The sequence below is a fragment of the Pelophylax lessonae genome (assembly GCF_965119305.1).
Source record: "Pelophylax lessonae genome assembly, chromosome: 2".
In the NCBI taxonomy this organism is placed as follows: domain Eukaryota; kingdom Metazoa; phylum Chordata; class Amphibia; order Anura; family Ranidae; genus Pelophylax; species Pelophylax lessonae.
In genome coordinates, this window is record NC_138769.1 from 133,325,633 (window position 1) to 133,347,876 (window position 22,244).

The window sequence follows — 22,244 nt, forward strand, 5'->3', positions numbered from 1 at the left end:
CTGTCTCCTGATGGCATAGAAGGCTCTGCGTGCCTTGTCACTCTCTCTCTGTCACCCCCTCTCCCTCTCTTTCACCCCCCCTCTCTCTCTTTCACCCCCTCTCTCTGTCACCCCTCTCTCTCTCTCTGTCACCCCCTTTCTCTCTCAGTCACACCCTTTCTCTCTCTCTCTGTCACCCCCTCTCTCTCTGTCAACCCCCCCTCTCTCTGTCAACCCCCCCTCTTTCTCTCTGTAAAACCCCCTTCTCTCTCTCTCTTTCGGGGGGGGGGGGGGGTTGAATCACTCCCCTAGGCTCACATTTAACCCCTTGATCACCCACAGTGTTAACCCTTCCCTGCCAGTGTCATTAGTACAGTAACAGTGTATATTTTTAGCTCGTCCCCCCAAGAGTGTCAAAAATGTCAGTTAGGGGTCCGATCTGTCCGCCGCAATGTCGCAGTCCTGTAAAAAATTGCAGATCGTCGCCAAAAAAAAAAAAAAACAACAAAAATGGCATAAATCTTACCCGTAGTTAGTAGACGCGATAACGTTTGCGCAAACCAATCAAAATACGCTTATTGTGATTTTTTTATACCAAAATTATATAGCAGAAAACAAATTGGCCTAAAATGTTAAAAAAATTTTGATATAGCAGAAAGTGAAAATTATTGTTTATTTTTTCAGAATTGTCGCTCTTTTTTTTTTTTTTATAGTGCATAGTGCAAAACATAAAATTTGTGGGAAAAAAAGAACATCAATTTTGTTTGGGTACAGCGTTGCGCGACCGCTCAATTGTCCGTTAAAGTAACGCAAAGCCGAAATGCAAAAAATGGCCTGGTCATTAAGGGGGCAAATCCTTCTGATCCAGAAGTGGGAAATGTGCAGGCAAGACTGAAGTTATTTTTTGTTTTGTTTTTTTTCTGGTCTGGCAGTGAGGCGGTTGTGCAGGTGTCATGATCTATGATGGTTCGACACCGGGGAACATTTTTTAATAAAAGATAAGTCAGTTAGGGGTGGAATCTGGGGGCTTGTAAAAGAGGGCTTCCATATTCTGATAAGATCCCTGCCCGCAGACCCCCAAAACCACCTGCCAGCATTGTGGGGAAGAGGCCCTGGTCCCCATCAACATGGGGACAAAGTGCTTTTGGGTGGGGGGGCACCTAAACCCCAAAGCAAAATTTTATTTTCACCTGGGGATTTGGGTTAGTAGCTTCAGAACAATGCAGGTCACTGCACATGGTTTGAATAGTATAGAAATGTAACAAAATACGATCTATTAAATACTCTATTCTATAAATTCCAGTGATTCTAACAAGCAAAGTTTGCAAGACTTTAATGACACTATCTTCTATGAGACTGAAGTTCTGCCCTGTATACCTTTTCTTCATCATGAGGGTAGAGATATGAATATGAGTCATGGATATATGACCTCACAGCTGGCTCCTGTTCCAGTGTCGCAATGCCCAGTCTAATCCTCTGTTCTATTCCAGTGAACTTTACCCCATGTTTGTCTGTTGGAAGGTTTCATAGTCCATCATAACTGACTGAAAACCAGGACTGTAAAGAACCAACAACCAGTCTGTTGTCAAGAGAAAGACATGGATTTTATTTCAAATCTTGGCCCATCAGCTTTAATCAAGTATGTGATTTTCAGCTTTAACTGTGACTGTCAAATCAATGTGATTCATGGTATTCATTAATTCATGGTGTTGTCTTTGGAAACACGACACTGACTGTTAACAAATCCTATAATACTGTGTGAATGATCACCATGTGTCTGTTGTGTTACAGGTCTGTTTCCTCTGTAGGGTCAGAGATATCACGAAGAGTGAAAACAGCGTCTGCGCCACCTCAGAGACCCTTTCGCGTTTGTAGCCATGACCGCAGCGTGCGCAAGGGGGTTACTGCTGGAACACTCCGAGAGCTTGTAGCAAAGGTATAAGACCATTCATGAATTATGAAGAGATTTTGTTTTGATCTAATCCTGTCATTAACAGGCTGTAAGACCTGAGTGGTATTCTCAGTACATATGCAGGTGCATATCATAAAATTAGAATATCATCAACAAGTTAATTTATTTCAGTGATTCAATTCAAAAAGTAAAACTCATATATTTATATAGATGTGTTACACACAGAGTGATATATTTCAAGCATTTCTGTTAATTTTGATGATTATGGCTTACAGCTAGTGAAAACCCAAAATACAGTATGTCAGAAAATTAGAATATTACATAAGACCAATAAAAAAAAGGATTTTTAATACAGAAATGTTTGCTTCCTGAAAAGTATGCCTGCGTACAATATAGTATGCACTCAATACTTCGCCAGGGCTCCTTTTGCTTGAATTTTTTTTTTTTTTATTGTTTACAAATGTTTTATTTAGGGTAAAAAAGGTGGTAAAAGTAAATGCAACATAGTAAAAGTAATATATTGTAAAATAACAATGCGGATTGATAAGATATAATACATTATCAATGTAATGCAGCAAGTTTGTAATAAAGGGTTGACATGTGTATATTACCAGAAACTATATATTAATAAAAGACAAGGAAATGTATGAGGTTTTATAATTCCATTAAATGACAGGAAAAATTAAACATACATCACTTAATTGTCTAATGGTTGAAAGAGAATCTCTGAATGATTAAACCGAGGGAGGATGCCATTTTTTTGTCATAGAAGTTCATAGTGTTATGTAGAGTGTGGAACTTTTTTTTCCATGAGGTTTGTTGTATTTATTCTTGCTTTCAGTTGTATGATAGGAACAGAGGGGGACTTCCAATGTGATGCTATTAGCCAAAGTATGGCAACACTTATAGTGTGGATTAGTCTCATTTGTGAAATGGATAACTCTGGGATGATCCTAAATAATAGACATTTGATCAAGGAAAGACTAATCTGATTACCAGAGATTTTGGAAGCAAAATTTCCCAATTGATGCCAAATGTGGGAAACCTTATCACATTCCCAAAAAATGTGGGAAAAGGAGCCTGGTGTAGGGCACCCCCTGAAATATGTTAAAGGAACCGATGAGAATGTGGCATGTAATTTGGTAGGAGTGTAGTACCATCTTGTGAAGAGCTTGACAGCTGTATCTCTTATCGCAAGAGATCTAGTGCATTTACGAAGGTTGATAATAGATAGAGAAAGTTATGTTACATTCTGTTTCCCATTTTAACATGTAAGGAAGTTTTTCCTGAGAGGTTTATATTTACGAGATTACAATAGATCACTGATATTAGTCCTTTCCCCCTAGGATTTTTTAAACAAATATTTTCATAGAATGTAAGAGATACGGTATTTACTATTTGAAAATGAATATTGTAAAAGTATCTGATTTTTAGAAATTTGTAGAAATTTACAGTGTTCATTGTGCAGGATATGATTTCTTTGAATTGAGGTGAAAGTAGTGAAGGTGCAGTTATTGCTAAACTTATCCACCAGGAAAAGTTATCTGTTCTGCACATTCCCGGAGGAAATTTTGGGTCCCCTAAGAATGATGCTTGGGGTGGTGTTCTTGAGGTCAACCTATATTTTATTTTATATAATCTCCAGAGTTACAGAGATTGGAATACCAGTTGTTTTTTTTTTTTTAGGCAATTCTATTGGTAAGACTCCTTTAGACCATAAAAGCCCAGAGAGTGAGAATGGGATAATCAAGTCTCTTTTTAAATTTGACCCAGGGAACTCTTGAGTTAGGAATATGCCATTGAGCAATTTGTGCCTTTATGTTGTGATATATATAGTACTATTTTGGAGAAGCGAGGATGAGAGTCCGACCACACAAATTTATTAACTTCATTCTGAAATTTGGTTATATAAATTTTGTTTATCCTAATGGAAAGTGGAATGGATATTCTAATTTTATGAGATGCACCTGTAGATATTCCTAACAGAAATTTTCCCACAGTATTGCTTTTTTTTTTTTTTGCTGTCTTTGTACCGTTGGGGAAATTTCCCTTCACTTCCTGTTCCAGACACAGCAAAAGGTTAGAGAAAATCTCCCAAAGTGAAGAAGAGGGGAATTCCCCTCCTAAACAGTTGTCCCCATTAGAAGATTTCCCTAAAAATTTTGTTCCAGGGACAACTATGAAGCTGGTCATACACTAGTAGATTATGGAAATTCTCAATACATTTGATGACTTGATGAATGTTGATCAAAAGTACTTCTAGTATTCTTCCCACTGATCACTAATGTAAGGGACATTCTTCCCACTGACCACTAAAGTAAGGAGCATTATTCCCACTGACTACTAATGCAATGGGCATTCTTCCCACTGACTACCAATGTAGGGGGCATTCTTCTCACGAATAGCCAATATAAGAATTAGGGTTGCACCAATACAGATACCGGTATCAGTGCTGATACTAAGCATTTGCACGGGTATTGGTACTCATGCAAATGCACCGATACCTAAAACCTATACCTACTGGCTCAATTCTTTAAGCTGTTAGCGGGATTCTTCCTCTGACCACTGAAATATTCACAAAACAAATTATCAGTTGTTAAGGACTCATTCATCTGTCAGCGGTCTTCCCCGCTGACAGATAAATGTTATTAAAACCAGGGGCAGCTGCTGTGGCTCCCTGTAGGATCAGAGGGCTCTCCAGCTAGGTCTCCACTCCATCCCCAGCCTGCAGTGCAGCACGAGCACGAGAGCAGAGAGCTAGGATGAAGAGAAGCCAGCAGCCGGATGTGTGGCATGACGAAGGGAACTGTGAGGTGGGTGCAACTGAGCAGACTGTAAGATGTATTGCGGGAGGAAAAGCAGCAGCACTGCTATTCTTCAACTTAGGCCACCTACTCCCAGGTAATGGGAGAAGAAGAACAGACAGCATGGCAGCCTGTGGCACATAGATCTTTAGCAGTAGAACAGTAGGTAGTACAGAGGAAAATTGGTGTGCGGGGGGGGGGGGGGGGCACAGTGAAGAACAAGTATGTATGAGGTACAGTGGGGAGTAAGGGGTTATAGTGGAGAAGAGGGGTTAAGGGTGGTATAGTGGGGAATGGATGCGTGGGGGGGGGGGGCAGTGGGGAACAGGTGTGTGTGGGGGGGGCAGTGGGGAACAGGTGTGTGGGGGACAGTGGGGAACAGGTGTGCAGGAAGGGGGAAGACAGGCATTTAGGGTGGTACAGCGGGGAGCAGGAGTGTAGGGGGGCACAGTGGGGACCAGGGAAATTGATATTGGTAACTGGTATCGGTGAGTACTTTAAAAAAGTATCAATACTCCTAGTTGTTTCTAAAACAGTGGTATCGGAACATTCCTAATAAGAATAATTTTTCCCACTGACCATCAATGTAATGAGCATTCTACCACCATTGGTGGCCTGGAGTCCTTTAAATAACTTTTAGATTTCATTATGAGTCAGTGGTAAAAATGCTCCAATCATTGGTGTCTCTTTACGGACTCCCCTCTCTATTGCCCTCCTTATGGTGGTGATCAGAATGCCTCCTTACAGACAGCTAAAAAGATCATTGGTGTTCTGCAGCTGGCTCTGTCAAGTGGTGTTGGCCCCGAACTATGCAGACACCATCAAAGGGGAGCGTAATCAGCCACAGCTTCCCCCTATCTATACCCCCAAATGTTTATTTTTGGACAGAGTATGGAAGAATTAGAAATCCTGTTGAGATTTACTGTCTTTGGAGGCGCAGTTACATAGACTCAGGTCTGCCAATTTTCAGTAAAAGTTTGTAAAATCAGTAATTTATGCATCTGTCTGTGAATGCCCATTATGGACATGCAGAGTGGATGTCTGTAATGGACATTCATGGACAGATGCAAAAATTACGGATTTTACAAATTGTTTTTAAATTTACTGAAAGTTGCCAACCCTGGATAGATTCCTTCACTCCCTGTCTTGTAAAACTGTTGTCCCCAGGACAGGAAGTGAGCGCAAAGCTTTCCAACAAGAACACAGAAAAAAGTAAAAGGTTTTTTTTTTTTAAAGTTAAGTAAGGGGATTCTAAAACCTCTAATAGGTTTTTATTGTCTGTTTCCCTGCTGCAGATTTTCCCTCACTTCCTTTTTGTAAAAATGTTGTCCTCAGAACAGAAAGTGAGAGAAAATATCTCTAATGGAGCCTTACCCCATTCTATTCAAAATAAAAAAAAAATGTTTAGGTTTAGATACACTTGAAAGAGAACCATTTTACATTACGTCGGCTCGCAGGGCCTTGACTTCTTCAGCAAGGGGTCAAGAAGAAGTAAACGCACTGCACGCCGACGCAACGCGTACAGGGAGCGGAGCCTGGCTGCCGACGTCGCACCCTCTCTCTTCCTGTGGAGACACCGATGTCTGATATGCCTATTGATACACAGTATCTTGTGAGTACATAATTGATGAATAAATTGCTCCATTACAAACGCTACAGAGAGCATCAGATCCTGTCTGTTTTATTTCCCTCTCCACCTGGCTTCTCTAAGATGGATTTGTGAGCTGTTGGATCCTGGATATTCTCTTGTATACCATCCTGCTGGCTATTTACTATCCCCACAGGGGACTGCTGTATCTGACCCTAGGTGACTCCTGGGTCAGATAGTAAGGTGAGAGGCTTGTACTTCTGGTGGCGGATTTGAGCACATTCACGGTGGTGTTTGAATTTGTGTGATTACAGCACCATTTATTTACTCAGACTTTTTGTATGATTTGCCTCGGGAGCATTTATATCACTATTGTCACAATATTGATCACATGGACTTTTTCTGTTTCTCATATTATTTAGATTTATGAGATCTTCTTGAATCACATTTGTGTTTATTTATGATCTAGCGCAACACATTTTTGATTTGATATCTTTATTTAGACTGGATCCACACTGTTGCGGTGCACTAAGGCATGCAGATTAACCCGCATTGTGTTGGGATAGCCCTTTTAAATAAGCTGCCTGATGCACCAGAAATGATGCATGCAATATTTTTTGTAATGCGATGTATTGATTTGCTGCAACCACATGCATTGGGAAGATGTGTTTGGCTGCCACTAAAGTGGAGCTAAAGATACAAATACTCACCTATGCTCCAACGGTCCCACACCCGTGAAGTCTTACCTTACTGGTGCTAGCCTCTTCTTCCGCACTTCTTCCAGGTGTCGGCCCTCAGTCAGCCATCTTCATTGGCCATTGTGGCATGATGGCAGGTGATGGAAATATAAAGAGAGCTGTGCATGTGCAGCTTCATATACATTCTGTGGAAAATAGCGAATAGGCAGGAAAGTTTAATTTGATGCAGAAGAGACATTACATGCAATAAAGAACTTGCCTGTTTGCAATTTTTTTTATTTTTTTGCATTCACTTCCAGTACTTTAACACATGTTTAACACATTACTGAAGAGCAACAGTGTAAACACATAAATGCAAATTCTTTGAATGCAGTGGAGTATCCATTGACTGGATACAGAAAACTTGCATAATGTACCCTTCCCTACTAATCAACATCACAATAGGGTGTATTCATAAAATATTTGCATAGCTGGTTGTCCGCATTGAAACTGCAAGTATATTCATTTTGGCCAAATCAGGGAAAAATCTGTTGTTTTCAGGCTATATTCTCTGAAGATGTGTAAATGTGAGAAATACCAGATTATGGCCACTAGATGGAGCTGAGGAGCACATTTATTTCCTATGAAAATCAGCACTGACTAGTGGTGATAGGGTTGTATTTTCCCCATTCACACATTTTAAATCCACAGGGAATACAACTTGAGAATATTAGATTTTGCTTCATTCACACAGAACAAATTTACAGTGGTAACATTTCTTAACCTTCACTCTTTCTTTTGTATTTTCCATGATGTAACACAGTGTTTCTCAACCTTTTTTCAGTCAAGGCACCCTTTACAATTCCGCACAATCTCAAGGCACCCCATTCTAAATTTTAAAAAACAAAATTAATAATTTGACATAATGCAGGACACCTACATGTGTAGGACACCCAACATTAGTAGTGATTTATTCTTCCAAAACAAACACTTTTGCACACTGGTACTGACTAGGTATTCCATTTTTCTCTTCTCTGATAGGACACTGGCGACTAGATTGTTGTAATGGTACACAATGAAAACCTGTGGCTTTGTGTAATAAATAGGTAGACTTGATCCACCCGCTGACTTGTATACGTTATGGGCAGTTTCTAGGCATTTTGCCAAGGCACCCCTGAAGACATCTGAAGGCACCCCAGTGTGCCTAGGCACCCTGGTTGAAAAAGGCTGATGTAACATAACTCAATGATCAAACAGGGAAAGTGAAATACAACTTTCAGTGGTTGTAGCGTTGAGCAGTTGGGTACTTTGGTGCAGAAACTCCATTAACTGGAGTATCAGAAAGATACAGGAGACTCCGCATTGCGATACTGATGTTTATTGAGCCCATTAAAAAAAAACGTTTTTTTTCTGTTTCTGGACAGGCTATGGATGCCCTCTTCTTGACAGGAATTGTGAGTTTAGTTCTGGAGGAAGATGGGACGATGTTGGATATGGATGAATTTTTTGAAACACTTGAAGATGGTTCAGTGATCATGGTCTTGGAACAGGGGCAAAAATGGAATCCAAAAAAGGTGCCAGTATATTTAAACCATGTTCTCTTTAAACTAATTTGTACCAGTTGCAGGTTGTAAGACAATCGTTTGATGACATTTCACTGGAATGTAAAAAAACGTGGTGGTTGAGCCACATTTTTACCACCCCTCAACTGCTCCCTTTTTAGCTGCAGAGGTAGCAACCAGGGTTGTGCATATGCCATGGCTGTGATACTTTGCAGGAATTATACAACCTGTCGAGTTCAGCGGACGCTAACATCCACCAATAGTGACCCTTTCAAGCGAATAGGGCTGCAATGCAATCGCTCTGCAACCGTACAAATCCTGCTTTTAGGGGGTAAAACAGGTGGTGACTGAGGAGGAGATGCAATGCCTTCTTAACGCCTGTCAAAAGCTTTCAGAAGGGAAATCTGAATGTGCATCTCTTTTTAGTGAGCAAAGCACATGTAAATGAGCCCTAATAAAGCTTACCAAACAATTTGGAAAACAATTGTTCTTTACATGAATCATACACACAATGTGTTCGCTTGGCTTCTGTCTCCTCACGTTCATTCTCACCTTGTTGTAATGTTCGGCAAATGTTACAAATTGCCTAATTTCTCTATTCAAGTCAATTGTAGCAAGCTGTAAACACGTTCTAAGCCCTCCTTGTGCATTTATGGAGTGCTACAGCAAAATTTTTTTCCTAATTTTCTCTGCCCCGCCCCCAAAAAAACCCAGACATTTGAAGAGCTTCAGAAACCACTCTGTAATGCCTACGTAACCTGGGCCGGTGCTAGACGTTTTTGCGCCCTAAGCAAGACCAGCTTGCACACCCCCCTTCTACAAAGGGGGACACAGGTCACATTACAGGCGATCCCCGGGTTAAAAACATCCAGACTACAAACGACTCCTATTTTCAAACAGAGGAAGACAACAGGAAGTGAGGAGAAATCTAGCCCTAGGAAGTGAAATTCACTCCTGTAAGAGTTATCATGGGAAAAGAGTGTCTCCACTGAAATTTTATTACCAACCCTTGTTTCCACGACAACCCAAAATTTTCAAAATCCAATTGTCACAGGGACAGAAAGTGAGGTGAAATCTTCTGAACAGGGGCACAGACAGCAAAACAAATGTTACAGGGGTGTTGACCCTTCCCTATGCTATCCCAAAAAATTTAAAAATTATTTTTTTTGGCTGGAGTTACACTTAAAAAATGTACCTGTTCCAACTTACATATTCAAATTCAACTTAAGACCAAACCTACAGAACCTACAGTATCTCACATTTTTGTAAATATTTTATTATACCTTTTCATGTGACAACACTGAAGAAATTACACTTTGCTACAATGTAAAGCAGTGAGTGTACAGCTTGTATAACAGTGTAAATTTGATGTCCCCTCAAAATAACTCAACACACAGCCAGGGGCGGACTGGGCCAGGCAAGGAGGCAATTGCCCTCCAGGCCGCTCTGATGCTTCCTAAATGGGCCACTCGCTCCGCACCGCTTCCACCCCTGCAGACAGGCAGGACACCCGCCGGCCGCCGCTACATTGTGTTATACTTGCAGTCGGAGCTTCACTGCTCTGCTGCAGCTCTGCAAGTATACTGTAATACAATGTAGCGGCGGCCGGCGGGTGTCATGCCTGTCTGCAGGGTGGAATCGGTGCGGAGCGAGTGGCCTTTTTGACTGGTGAGTCCAGTCACTTCCCTGTCAGGCGGAGTGATCTCCACCCGACAGATGCTTTCTAGTCCCGGCCGAGTGTGATGTCATCCAGAGGTCAGGAGGGGTGAAGAAAGGACAGAGGAGAGTGCTTCTGCTGAGAACTGCGAGGAAGCTATGTAGATGACCTTAGGTCAACATTCCGTTCCTAAAAGGCAAGGTGAGAGATCGCACCACATTTCAGGTCTTCCCTCTCAAGCCTGCCCTATTATCTGAAGTCCACGTGGTCCTCTCTCAGCATAGCAGCAATCCCTCTGCAGCCTAGATCCCCTCATGGCACAGCTGCAGCCTTACATCTCTCCACCCCATTGCACTGCTATCCCTGCCTCTCCCTCAGGTTCTCTCCCTATACTCACGAGGATAGTGAAGCCTTGTGCAAGTGAGTTTCAGAGGCTGATAATACACCTTGTGTGAACTGGCTGAAGTGTTTAACTCATTGAGGGGAGGGGTTAATTTACAATGCTGTTTGTAAAATGCAGCATGGAGGGGGTTAATGTACTGCCACTGATGCATTAGTGAGCAGTGGCAGTTAATTAACCCCTTTGTGCTGCATTAGTGACAGTGGCACAAGTGTCAGTGTTAATTAACCCCTGTATTGTGCAGCATGAAATGGTTAATAAACACTGACACTGGTACAACTAATGCAGCACAAAGGGGTTAATGACTGCCACTAGTCACTATGCATCAGTGTCCAGTGGTGTATTTTATTTTTGTGCTACCCTAGGCAAGATTTAAATCGGCACCCCCCATCTAAATGTATACCACCCCAGCCACAGTATACTGTTCACAATGAATGGCTGCGGCTTCCTTATCAGACCCTGGGACATGAGGGCAGAGGATGGGGGTCAATGGGACATAGGACGGGGTCAGCAGGGCAGAGAATGTGGCGGCAATGGTAAGCACTGATCAGGAGCAATGAGTAAGCTGGATTGATATGCAGCACTAGTAGGTGGCACTGATGGACACTGATAGGTGGCACTGATCAAGCTGCACTGATGAGGCTGAGCTTGAATGCACTGGTGAGGCTGCATTGATGGGCAATGATCAGGCTGCATTGATGAGGTTGCACTGATGGACACTGGTGGTGCTGCGTTGATGGGGACTGATGAGGCTGCATTGATGGAAACTGATGAGGCTGCACTGGTGGACACTGATGAGGCTGAAAAAGTGAAAAAATGTGGCGCTCAACAGCTTGATAAAACACAAAGTAAATTATTCCAATGTGCAAACATTCGTGCGAAAAAACAGTCTCTAGTGTCCAAAAAAAAAAAGGGTTAAGCAAACAGCCAATAATGGAAACACAGACTTGATAGGAGTGAATCTCAAAAAAGCCTCCACCTCCACACGATCACCCAGTGAAATGTATAGGTACCGCTTACCAAACACTGGACCCCTTAGTTATAGGGGGTCAAACATGCTTATTGATCCACATCAGATCCGACCTTGCACATCCCCCTCTCACACAGGCGAGATAGGAGACGCCGCTCCACGCCTGCGTTCCTTAGACCCTTAGATTGGGAACGTGAGACCGTAAACTTCCGGGTCTAAGGAACGCAGGCGTCGAGCGGCGTCTCCTATCCCCAGCAAACTGAAACTGATCTTAAGGCTTTTCATTGTTCGGATTGTAGTAAGTGCATTTTATATCAATAAATGATCCTTTGATGAGTAATACTGCACCATGAGAGCCTGTTTCTCTCCATCTATGACTCGGTTCTTTAATACTCCATCGATTTGGCTACACACTCTCACCTGTGTGAGAGGGGGATGTGCAAGGTCAGATCTGATGTGGATCAATAAGCGTGTTTGACCCCCTATAACTAAGGGGTCCAGTGTTTGGTAAGCGGTACCTATACATTTCACTGGGTGAGCGTGTGGAGGTGGAGGCTTTTTTGAGATTCACTCCTATCAAGTCTGTGTTTCCATCATTGGCTGTTTGCTTTACCCATTTTTTTTTTTTGGACACTAGAGACTGTTTTTTTGCACGAACGTTTTCACATTGGAATAATTTATTTTGTGTTTTATCAAACTGTTAAGCGCCACATTTTTTCACTTTTTCATTTGTCACGTTATTCACGTTGATTTTACAGCTCGCAGAGTGGAAGCAATTTCACCCTAAACACATTTATGGATATGAGTAGTGTTTATTTATTTATACATCACATTCATTTTGCGCAGTTTTTGTTGGGTTCACCAATAATCTTCTTTCACTGATGAGGCTGAGCTGATGGACACTGATCAGGTTGCATTGATGGGCACTGGTGAGGCTGCATTGATGGGCACTGATCAGGCTGCATTGATGGGAACTGATAAGGCTGCACTGGTGAGGCTGAATTTATGGGCACTGGAGAGGCTGCATTGATGGACACTGGTGAGGTTGCATTGATGGGCACTGGTGAGGCTGAATTGATGGGCACTGATCAGGCTGCATTGATGGGCACTGGTCAGGTTGCATTGATGGGCAATGATCAGGATGCCTTGATGGGCACAGGTGAGGCTGCATTAATGGGCACTGATGAGGCTGGACTGATGGGCACTGGTGAGGCTGCATTAATGGGCACTGATGAGGCTGGACTGATGGGCACTGGTGAGGCTGCATTAATGGGCACTGGTGAGGCTGCATTGATGCATTATTTTTGTTAAACCTCCTTTGTTGCTATTAACATTAAATTATGTTACCACATTGTATCATATTTGTCTTGCTTTATAACATCAATTATAAACCAGGTGGGCATAGATGGTGAGCTCGGTGGTTCAAAGGGCCACTTGACTGGACTTGCCCCCCAGGCCCAAGGCTGCCAGTCCTCCCCTGCACACAGCCAATAATGTCTAAATTGCTGGCAACAAAAGTGAATACACCCCTAAGTGAAAATGGCCAAATTGGGCTTAATTAGCTATTTTCCCTCCCTAGTGTCATGTGACTTGTTAGTGTTACAAGGTCTCAGGTGTAAATGGGGAGCGGTTGTGTTAAATTTGGTGTTATCGCTCTCACTGGTCACTGGAAGTTCAACATGGCACCTCATGCCAAAAAACTCTCTGAGGATTTGAAAAAAAGATTTGTTGCTCTACATAAAGATCGCCCAGGTTATAAGAAGATTGCCAAGACCCTGAAACTGAGCTGCAGCACGGTGGCCAAAACCATACAGTGGTTTAACAGGACAGGTTCCACATGCCATTGTCGACCAAAGAAGTTGAGTGCACTTGCTCAGCATTATATCCAGAGGTTGTCTTTGGGAAATAGACATATGAGTGCTGCCAGCATTGCTGCAGAGGTTGAAGGGGTGGGGGGTCAGCCTGTCAGATCTTAGACCATACGCCGCACACTGCATTAAATTGGTCTGCATGGCTGTTATCCCAGAAGGAAGGCTCTTCTAAAGATGATGCACAAGGAAGCTTGCAAACAGTTTGCTGAAGACAAGCAGACTAAGGACATGGATTACTGGAAGCATGTCCTGTGGTCTCGTGAGACCAAGATAAACTTAGTGGGGTCAGATGGTGTCAAGCGTGTGTCGCAGCATCCAGGTGAGAAGTACAAAGACAAGTGTGTCTTGCCTACAGTCAAGCACAGTGGTGTGAGTGTTATGGTCTGGGGCTGCATGAGTGCTGGCACTGAGGAGCTACAGTTCATTGAGGGAACCATGAATGCCAACATGTACTGTGACATAATGAAGCAGAGCATGATCCCCTCCCTTTGGAGATTGGGCTGCAGGGTAATATTCCCATATGATAACGACCCCAAACACACCTCCAAGATTACCACTGCCTTGCTAAAGAAGCTGAGGGTAAAGGTGATGGACTGGCCAAGCATGTCTCCAGACCTAAACCCTAGTGAACATCTGTGGGGCATCCTCAAACGGAAGGTGGTGGAGCGCAAGCTCCGTGATGTCGTCATGGAGAAGTTGAAGAGTACTCTGTGGCAACCTGTGAAGCTCTGGTGAACTTCATGCCCAAGAGGGTAAGGACAGTGCTGGAAAATAATGGTGGCCACGCAAAATATTGACACTTTGGGCCCAATTTGGACATTTTCACTTAGGGGTGTACTCACTTTTGTTGCCAGCAGTTTAGACACTAATGGTTGTGTGTTGAGTTATATTGAAGGGACAGCAAATATACAGTTATACAAGCTGTACACTCACTCCTTTACATTGTAGCAAAGTGTAATTTCTTCGGTGTTGTCACATGAAAATATATAATAACATTTTTACAAAAATGTGAGGGGTGTACTCACTTTTGTGAGATACTGCATACTGTATGTGGCTTCACTTAAAACAAAATATCCCTGCATCGATGGTGTCGCCGGATGGACAAATGTAGAAGATGTTGGCTCTATAGACATCCATATTGGTAGAGTGGGGAAGGCTCCTGCTGTCCTCGTACATCGCCACATCCAGTGTTGGCATTATACTCTACTGGCGTAGTAGAATGGCGATGGACGATGTACAGATAATGGGGAGCTGATTTCCAGGTGTGGTTGCTGTGGATCAGAGGGGGAGGGGCTGACAGACACAATTGTATTGTAGTATCGGCTGTGTCTCCTCTCTAGCTCTTGCTCAGGCTTTGCTCTCCTCCCAGTCCCCACCTTCTCTCCGTATCTCTGCCCTCCCTCCTCTGTGTCTCCTTCCCCTCCCAGTCTCTGGGTGTCTGCCCCTCCCCAGTGTCAGTCTCTTGTTCTCGAGCTACAGGTGGCAGCTTGGGGTGCTGAGAGGTGCAGAGAGGTGGAAAAGCTTCCTGGCACCCCTCCTTTCTTCTGCACCAAGACCTGTGCAACCCCTTCCCCCACACCGGGACATGTATCTGCTGGACCAGGGTGGTCCAAGACATTGTGCTGCCTGGGACCAAGAATTAGAGCATGTCTGGAGGAGGGCGGAGGAGAGGAGACCAACACCTTCCCCCTGCACTCCAGACTATGGAGAACGAGGTACCGACAAGTTCCTGGCAGAGAGTAGGGAAACCAGTGGTCATGGCTGTGCCCTAGGTGGCTGCCTAGTTAGCTTAATGGTAGCGCTGTACATAATGCATTAAAAACGTGTCTGAAATGTAAACTAGCGCTATATGCTTTCAGAGGCATTTTATTTTCAAGGCCTGTGTGAGCATAGCCTAAAAGACATGTTATGCAATATATGTTCTCCAAAGTGGTGCTTTGTATGCATGTATGATGTAAAGTTCAGTCTGCACCTTTTTCTCTACAGGGTGTCTTATCGTACTCCTTGCAGCAGGGGAAACCAAAGAATAGCCGGGATATTGCACGAATAACATTTGATGTCTACAAGCTAAACCCTCGTGATCTGTTTGGTAGTCTGAATGTTAAGGCCACCTTCTATGGGTTGTACTCCATGAGCTGTGACTTCCAGTGCCTGGGACCCAAGAAAGTGCTCAGGTGAGAGACAATAAAATGCATGGCTCTGCAGATCTGGCTACTTTGCAGAGGTTCAAAGCTGACAATTAGTCAAAAATAATTTTCTTTCCCTATAGCTGCTCTCACATCATTTACCTGTTAATGAAGTACTTTATATCCCGCATCATGCATGAGGCTGCTGCTTCATGTAGAAATTTTCTCTGTAGGGTGCCTGGTCCTCTTTCTGGTGCTGAACTTCCAGCATGGCAGGGGTTATTAGCTCTCGGTCTTTGGGCTGAACTGAATTGAAGATGTCTGTCTGAAGGGGACTTGCCCTTCCCCTCTCCTCTAATCCATTAAGAAAAACAAATGAATTGTTTACACTGAATGTACCACAATCTCAAAATGAGGGAGAATTAGATGAATTCCACATTCCCCAAATTATTTATTTATTTATTTTTTTTTATATATTTTTTTTTAATGTAGCACTGCCCCCTTGAGGACTGCCACATTTTACGGGTCCCTCTGAGTTATCATTAGCAACCTTGACATACACAGTCTCTCACTTTTCTCTTTGGCTCATTCCAATAATCAGTCCAAGGGTATGTAATTGTTTTTGTGTTTATTATAAATTAAGGATGGGAGAAGGGAATAGTGGGATACTCCGAATTAACTATGCACAATGCTGGAGGACTTCTATCTCTTGATACAGCCAGGCTGTTGATCCCCCTTGCCACTGGGGTGTATTTGAATTAAGTCTCTTTCCTAAGATGACTTGATGAACTCATGTTAGCTTCAGGACACTCTCCTCAGTGTCCTCTTTTTTGACTGCTGACACCACTGACTATCCTACTCTTGGGCCCCCCTCAGGTCAGGCCCCTGGACACAAGCCCCTGTACTCACGATACTGTTTTTCTAGGGTCTCCAGTGTCTCCCCCTCAGTCAGCTCTCCTGGACCTCTGGGTTCAGCTCCGTTCCTCTGGCCCGCAGGACGACCTCCTGAGGCCACGTGCCACTGCTACAGAGGAGAAGACAGCTGCCACCCTCCCCCCAAGACTCTGCTCTCTAGCCAAAGACCCCGCAGCATAAGTGTTCCTGGCTTTTATACAGTATCCCAGAATGCACCGAGGTGACCTGCCCCTGCCAATCACCAGGACTGTACCAAAGCCTATGCATCCATTTGTCAGGTTTCCTTCCACTGTCCAAACATGCCTCCCCATTGGACCAGTGTGAAACACTCTCTAGACATATTGAATCACATACTGAGCATAATGTGCAGACCTCACTAACAGATCCTGCTCTCTGGTAGGCAGAGAGCAATATAGATTTGCCTGCTGCTCCTCTGATAGGCAGACAGAGCCAAAAACTGTACTCTATCACTAGCACCTACCTAGGAGGGTGCTACATATAGATACAGTATTTATATAGCTCCTACAATTAATGCAGCACTTGATATACTGTACATTCAAGTCAGTCCCTGTTCTTAAAGGAGCATATATTCTAAGGTCTCTATCTTACTCACATACAAACTATACATACATAGAAAATAGTTAGCTAATACTAACAGTATGTAAATACATGTAGTTTACCTCCATCCAACCTCTATGTAATCTAAGACAGATTGCACACAGCTCCTCACATGTTCAGTGAGTGGGTTTGCTTCCTCATGCTGCATTGTCTAATTTCATGCTAATTTGACCAAATTGGGTAAGCAACTTTAGCAGCATGTGGCTAGATAGTGCCATACATCTCAAAACATGACTATGACTGGAATCAAACTGTGCTTTACAATATTATTTCTATTCCCTAATGGTACACTACTCATACAGTTGACCCTGTGAAGACTTCCATTGAAAGTTACAATGAATGCTTGATTGTATGAGCTGCATAGATTGTGCTCTCCTTTGACCCAGAATGAGGCGACAGCAGACTCTATCCTACTGTCAACTGACATCACAGGGCTGGTTCAAGCTCTTGAAGCATCCCAACAACAATGTCGGGATCCACCCAGCTGCCTGACGCGCACCTGGGTTAGACTCTCAGCGCATCACTGAGAGCCTTAGCCAGCTGCTCCTGCAACCTTTCCTGCCTGGCATTCCAATGATCACTGGAGAGGCAGAGCAGAGAGCCGGTGACTGACAGTCACTATCCTCTGCTCAGACTGGACTGAGAAGTGATCGATTAGGGGTTATGTGAGCACTTAGTTCTCAGGCTTAGAGACTGCGGGGGACACGCATATTGTATGTATGTTTGTTTTTTTCAGAACCTCAAACTTCTCCTTTAACATTTCAACAAAAAGCAGGCTATAAGGCTTAAGGCAAGTATTAAACCTGGGATCACCTGTAATATATAGTTTTTTTTTTTTTACATTCATCCCTGCCCTTTCATTTTAGTAATATTCATTATATTAGCCTTTTCTCACCTAACATACTAGCCAGTAAGGCAGTTTTACCATCAGCTAGAAGTAAAATGCCAAAATATGTTTACATTTTACAACAATTTCTCCTTTTCTATACATTCTTTGTAGTATACAGACAGAGGGATTGTATTGTATTTTGAATATTATTGACTCTAGTCTACACTGTGAGATATATGATCTTCCAATGTAATGTATAATGGTTTTGTATAAAACGTCAAGCCCTTAGAAAAAGAAAGAAATGGATGGAGGGATGGCATGACTGGGTTAAAAGGGTAATGGTGGACACAGGTGGAGTTTCAAAAGTTTAAAGAATGCAGAAAGGTGGGGGTACTGACCTGATTTGTGAGGCTGGACAGGACAGGTGGGGTCTGCAGGAGGTTGTAGGCAGGATGGTCTCAGAGGAATTCCATTGGTAGAGGACATACATCAGGGAATTTTTCCGTCCTCCCTCCCCCGTATTTATTGGTTTAATTCCTGTTGCGGGTGGTAAAATCTTGGGGGTTGGGTGTTTGTCATAGTGGCTGGTGGGGTTCAAGGCCCTAGAAGGTGAGCATTAGTTAAGATAAATAGGTTGGGACCCATCTTGGGTATGGTTACCCCTAAGTTTGGTATTTATAGGTATTGGGTGTCTGACTCTGTCTCTGAGTCAGTGGGGTGCAGCTGGAGGCCTACAGGTCACAGGTATACATTTGGTTGCTTACAAGGACCTTGAGACTCCAGTATACATTCAGTCTGTTGCTGGTTATTTGTTGTATATATTTAGCTTTTTTTAGCTTTTAGACCCCATTCAGACTAGCGCGACTTGTCAGGTGACTTGTCAGCCTGACAAGTCGCGGTTGGTCGCTCGCCATTGAGTATTACAGAACCCGTTCTACGCTCCGACTTAGAAAAAGGGTCCTGTACTACTTTGGGGCGACCTGGGAGCGACTTGCATAGACTTCCATTATGTGAAGCCCCTGCAGGTCGCCTCTCGAAGTCGGATCGCCTCAGTGTGAATCGGCTCTTAGAATTCATTTTTTTCTTCCGTGGATATTTTGTATTCTTATTTCCTGTCCGCAGATGGCATTTTAAGTTATTCAGACATATTTACTTATCTATTCTTAGCTACTCTTTTGAAAAACAGACTGTTTAAACAGCTCAATGAAACACATGACCCTCTCTCCTTCTTGCTACTTACTCTATTCATAAAGAGGGGGTGTATGGAATTTCAGTAAGACAGAGATAGTCTAAAGAAAAACAGGTTTTGGTGTTCTAATATTTTCTAGAAAATTGAAAATGCTCTGTGACACCATGGATGTATCGTTTGTTAAATGTTTTTTGACCTAAAACCACTGTAAACTTAGTATGTGGACTTCTGATCACCAGGTAATGCAAGCATCAAGAAATGTGGTTCCTACTGCTCCTTACTAGAGGGCTATGCTAGGTGGCGACCGCTCACGTTGCTACATAGTAAAGTCCAAATCCCAAAGCTGTTTCTTTCTTGGAGAATATTTAATGATGGTGGTAAATTATAAGTGTAACAATAAATTTATAACAAATCTGATTTATGTGTTTACTTTCCCAGAGAGTTTATAAAAGTCCTATCAACAGCTCTTCAAGGAGTGGGGCGCTTGCTGCTTGCTGCCGCTGGATTGTTAAGACGCCTGCTGGATGGATCAGACCATTGGCAGACCAACCGAATCTGCGAGTATGAAGATTGAAAACCCAACATGCACTTTCTTGTCCATTATGCATGAACTCTCATTACTTATAGTGTAATGGTTGTGGAAATACAAGGCAAAAAGAAGACTGAATGATGTATTTAATGAAGATACTTGCCAAGAATATATACTTTATACAAAGACACACGCAATCAAATGCATACATACTTACAATAAACAATTGTATTTAAAAAGAACAGATGAACATTAATAGAAACAAATGGATCAGCAGCAGCTTTAATAAAGGGAATTTTCTCAACCCTGTCTTAGAATAGCCATCAATATAGAATGAGTGTTATACCATCCATCAAAATTGATGTGGATAAATATACATGTTTACATATGTGTACAAGCATGTTTAGACACTGGCAAAAATAGACACCATCAATATTGATTCAGGAAATCTTACTTTATCTGCCTCAATCCCCTTTATATATTTTATATTGCTTAAAGCAGACATTGCTGTACAATGCAAGGTATGCTCATAGTGCCTAGGCCACCTCCTCCTCTTCCTGTAAACATTACCCGCTGTTAGTAGGTCCAAAAGGTACCTGTAAAAAAACGCTAGATGTTTGCTTACCTTACCCCCATCTTCCACATCGCTGGGCATAATGTCACCATCCTTTCGGGAACATTCCTGTGGAATGCAGAGCAGGACAAATCTTATGATAAGAATAGTCCTGTCCAATGCAGGAGCATCTTCTCGCATAATTTCCTCTGCTTTGTATTCCCTAGGATCTCGCTCAAAGGAGTGCCACCTCATGCCTGCTTAGCCGCTGTGGGCAAAAAGATGGGGGTGAGGTAGCTATAACTCTAACTTTTTTTCTTTACAGGTACATTTTCCACCTGCAAACAGCAGGTACCTGAAACCAAAAGATATCTTTAGTCATAGGATTAGATTTTCAAAATATGAAACCAAGTATTCAAAGTGGACCTTGCAGTTGAATGGTCCACTTATAGAGGTTTTTTTTCTACTATAGGCAAATAGACTGTTCACTTTGCAAGAGTTTCCCCAGAGCTTAGTAAAAATTGGGACATTTTATTTTGCAAAGACATCAATCATATGCAAGGAAAATAAAAAAAAAACATAATTTTTGCTTGAACATGATTAGATGATTGAAGTCAGTAGAGCTTTACCTCATTCACTAAGCTCTGGAGCAAATTTCTTTGTACAGTCAACAGTCAAAATGCCTTTAGTAAATCTTCCCCTATAGGCAGACCTCATTTTTTACTGCAAGGTCCGCTTTAACTACTTGAATTTTTATTTTGAATATTTTGTCTTTTATTGAAGTTGTCATCTGGCTGCAGATGGCGACACATGCAGGACTCATATGCTTGTATTTTAATAAATAATATCGGTAAGAATTTTAAAAGTATATGTTATAATCGGTTTATACAAATGTTTCTTTTTTCTTTACATGTTAACATTTTAATTGTCTCATGTTGATATATGTTAATGTAGCACACCCCACATAGGAGCTGCAGATTAAAGGGATCCCCCACTTCTGCACAGTTAGGCACACCAAATCTTCACAAGTATCTCAGAGACAGAGAACAGTCCATAGGTTTGCTTTTATGTTTTATTAGGGAGTTTCAACTTGGATAGGGATGGGAGGTTATGGGATGTTCACTTGACTTCAACAACTTCAGGGACAACTTCCTATATACAGTCTCTATATATATATAGCTTCCACTTTTCCAGCCACTTGCACACACTTGGTTCCTTCTCCTCCATTCAGTTTCTGCTGGCTCACTCCTTGAGGGGTGCTGACAGGGCCTAACTGCCAGCTAAGAAACAGCCTATTACAGGCAGGAACTCGCAGTCCCCTAACAGTAGCACATTGGAGTGACACAGCTTAAACTTCCTTCTTCATTTCCTTTGTGGTCACTGAGCCCAGCACCACATATTTAGGCAATGCCAACCCACCTGGCTGCATCTGCCCCTTTACACCAGTCTACCCGACTGACTCCTCACCAGCTATCCCAGCTGACTCTCAGGAGATCTCTAGGAAAAGGCTTAAGACTTAGGCACACCGCTGTCTTCAAGGGAGACTGATTATATGTGGCAGTCTCCCCCCTTTGCACTCCTCACAGTGCTACTCACTCTGTCCCCTCATGTTCCCGTGCCACCAGGAAGACTTCTTCCTCTGTGTTTTGGCAGGAATCCTCCGGCACCCAAACCTTGGCCTAAGGTCACCCCCCCTCAGACTAGAGGGGTACACCCGAGGGCAACTGACAGTCTCCTTAGCACTGCATCTCCATCTTCCGCCTGACCACCCCTGCTGACATGGCTCATGTCTATTTATTTATAAGGTCATCTCTGCCCCTGCCAGCCCACTACTGGGGATTGGCCGAGGCCTAATAAATATGCATTGTAGCCCCTCCTTACTCCCACCCTCTAGTTGTGGAAGTTTCTACAAACTTCCAGACCAGGGGGAAGTGCCAGAGAGAGCTGCCAGGTGAGTCATCCAGCCCTGAGTCACTGAACCCTGACCCAAATTCACAGCTCAGGCTTAGACCTGAGCTAACTAAATTTACCTACAATAACCAAAAACCTATACTAACTCTAGCAC

General features: G+C 42.9%; 1 protein-coding gene across 1 annotated transcript; it reads left to right on the forward strand.

Annotated features, from left to right (window-relative positions):
• The first annotated feature begins 1,470 nt into the window (after positions 1-1,470).
• On the forward strand, positions 1,471-19,930 carry CIDEB (cell death inducing DFFA like effector b). The gene is made up of 5 exons (XM_082245516.1): positions 1,471-1,618; positions 1,771-1,915; positions 8,385-8,534; positions 15,407-15,594; positions 19,536-19,930. Exons 1-5 carry the CDS (start codon positions 1,578-1,580, stop codon positions 19,669-19,671), a joined length of 660 nt encoding a protein of 219 aa, XP_082101642.1. The 5' UTR covers positions 1,471-1,577; the 3' UTR covers positions 19,672-19,930.
• The last annotated feature ends 2,314 nt before the right edge of the window (positions 19,931-22,244 follow it).

Excerpts from the sequence above, each read along its gene's own strand:
- CIDEB (XM_082245516.1), top strand. The coding sequence starts at position 1,578 with ATGGATTTTATTTCAAATCTTGGCCCATCAGCTTTAATCAA. Across the intron at positions 1,619-1,770 it reads GGCCCATCAGCTTTAATCAA|GTCTGTTTCCTCTGTAGGGT; the intron begins GTATGTGATTTT and ends GTTGTGTTACAG. Across the intron at positions 8,535-15,406 it reads AAAAATGGAATCCAAAAAAG|GGTGTCTTATCGTACTCCTT; the intron begins GTGCCAGTATAT and ends TTTTCTCTACAG.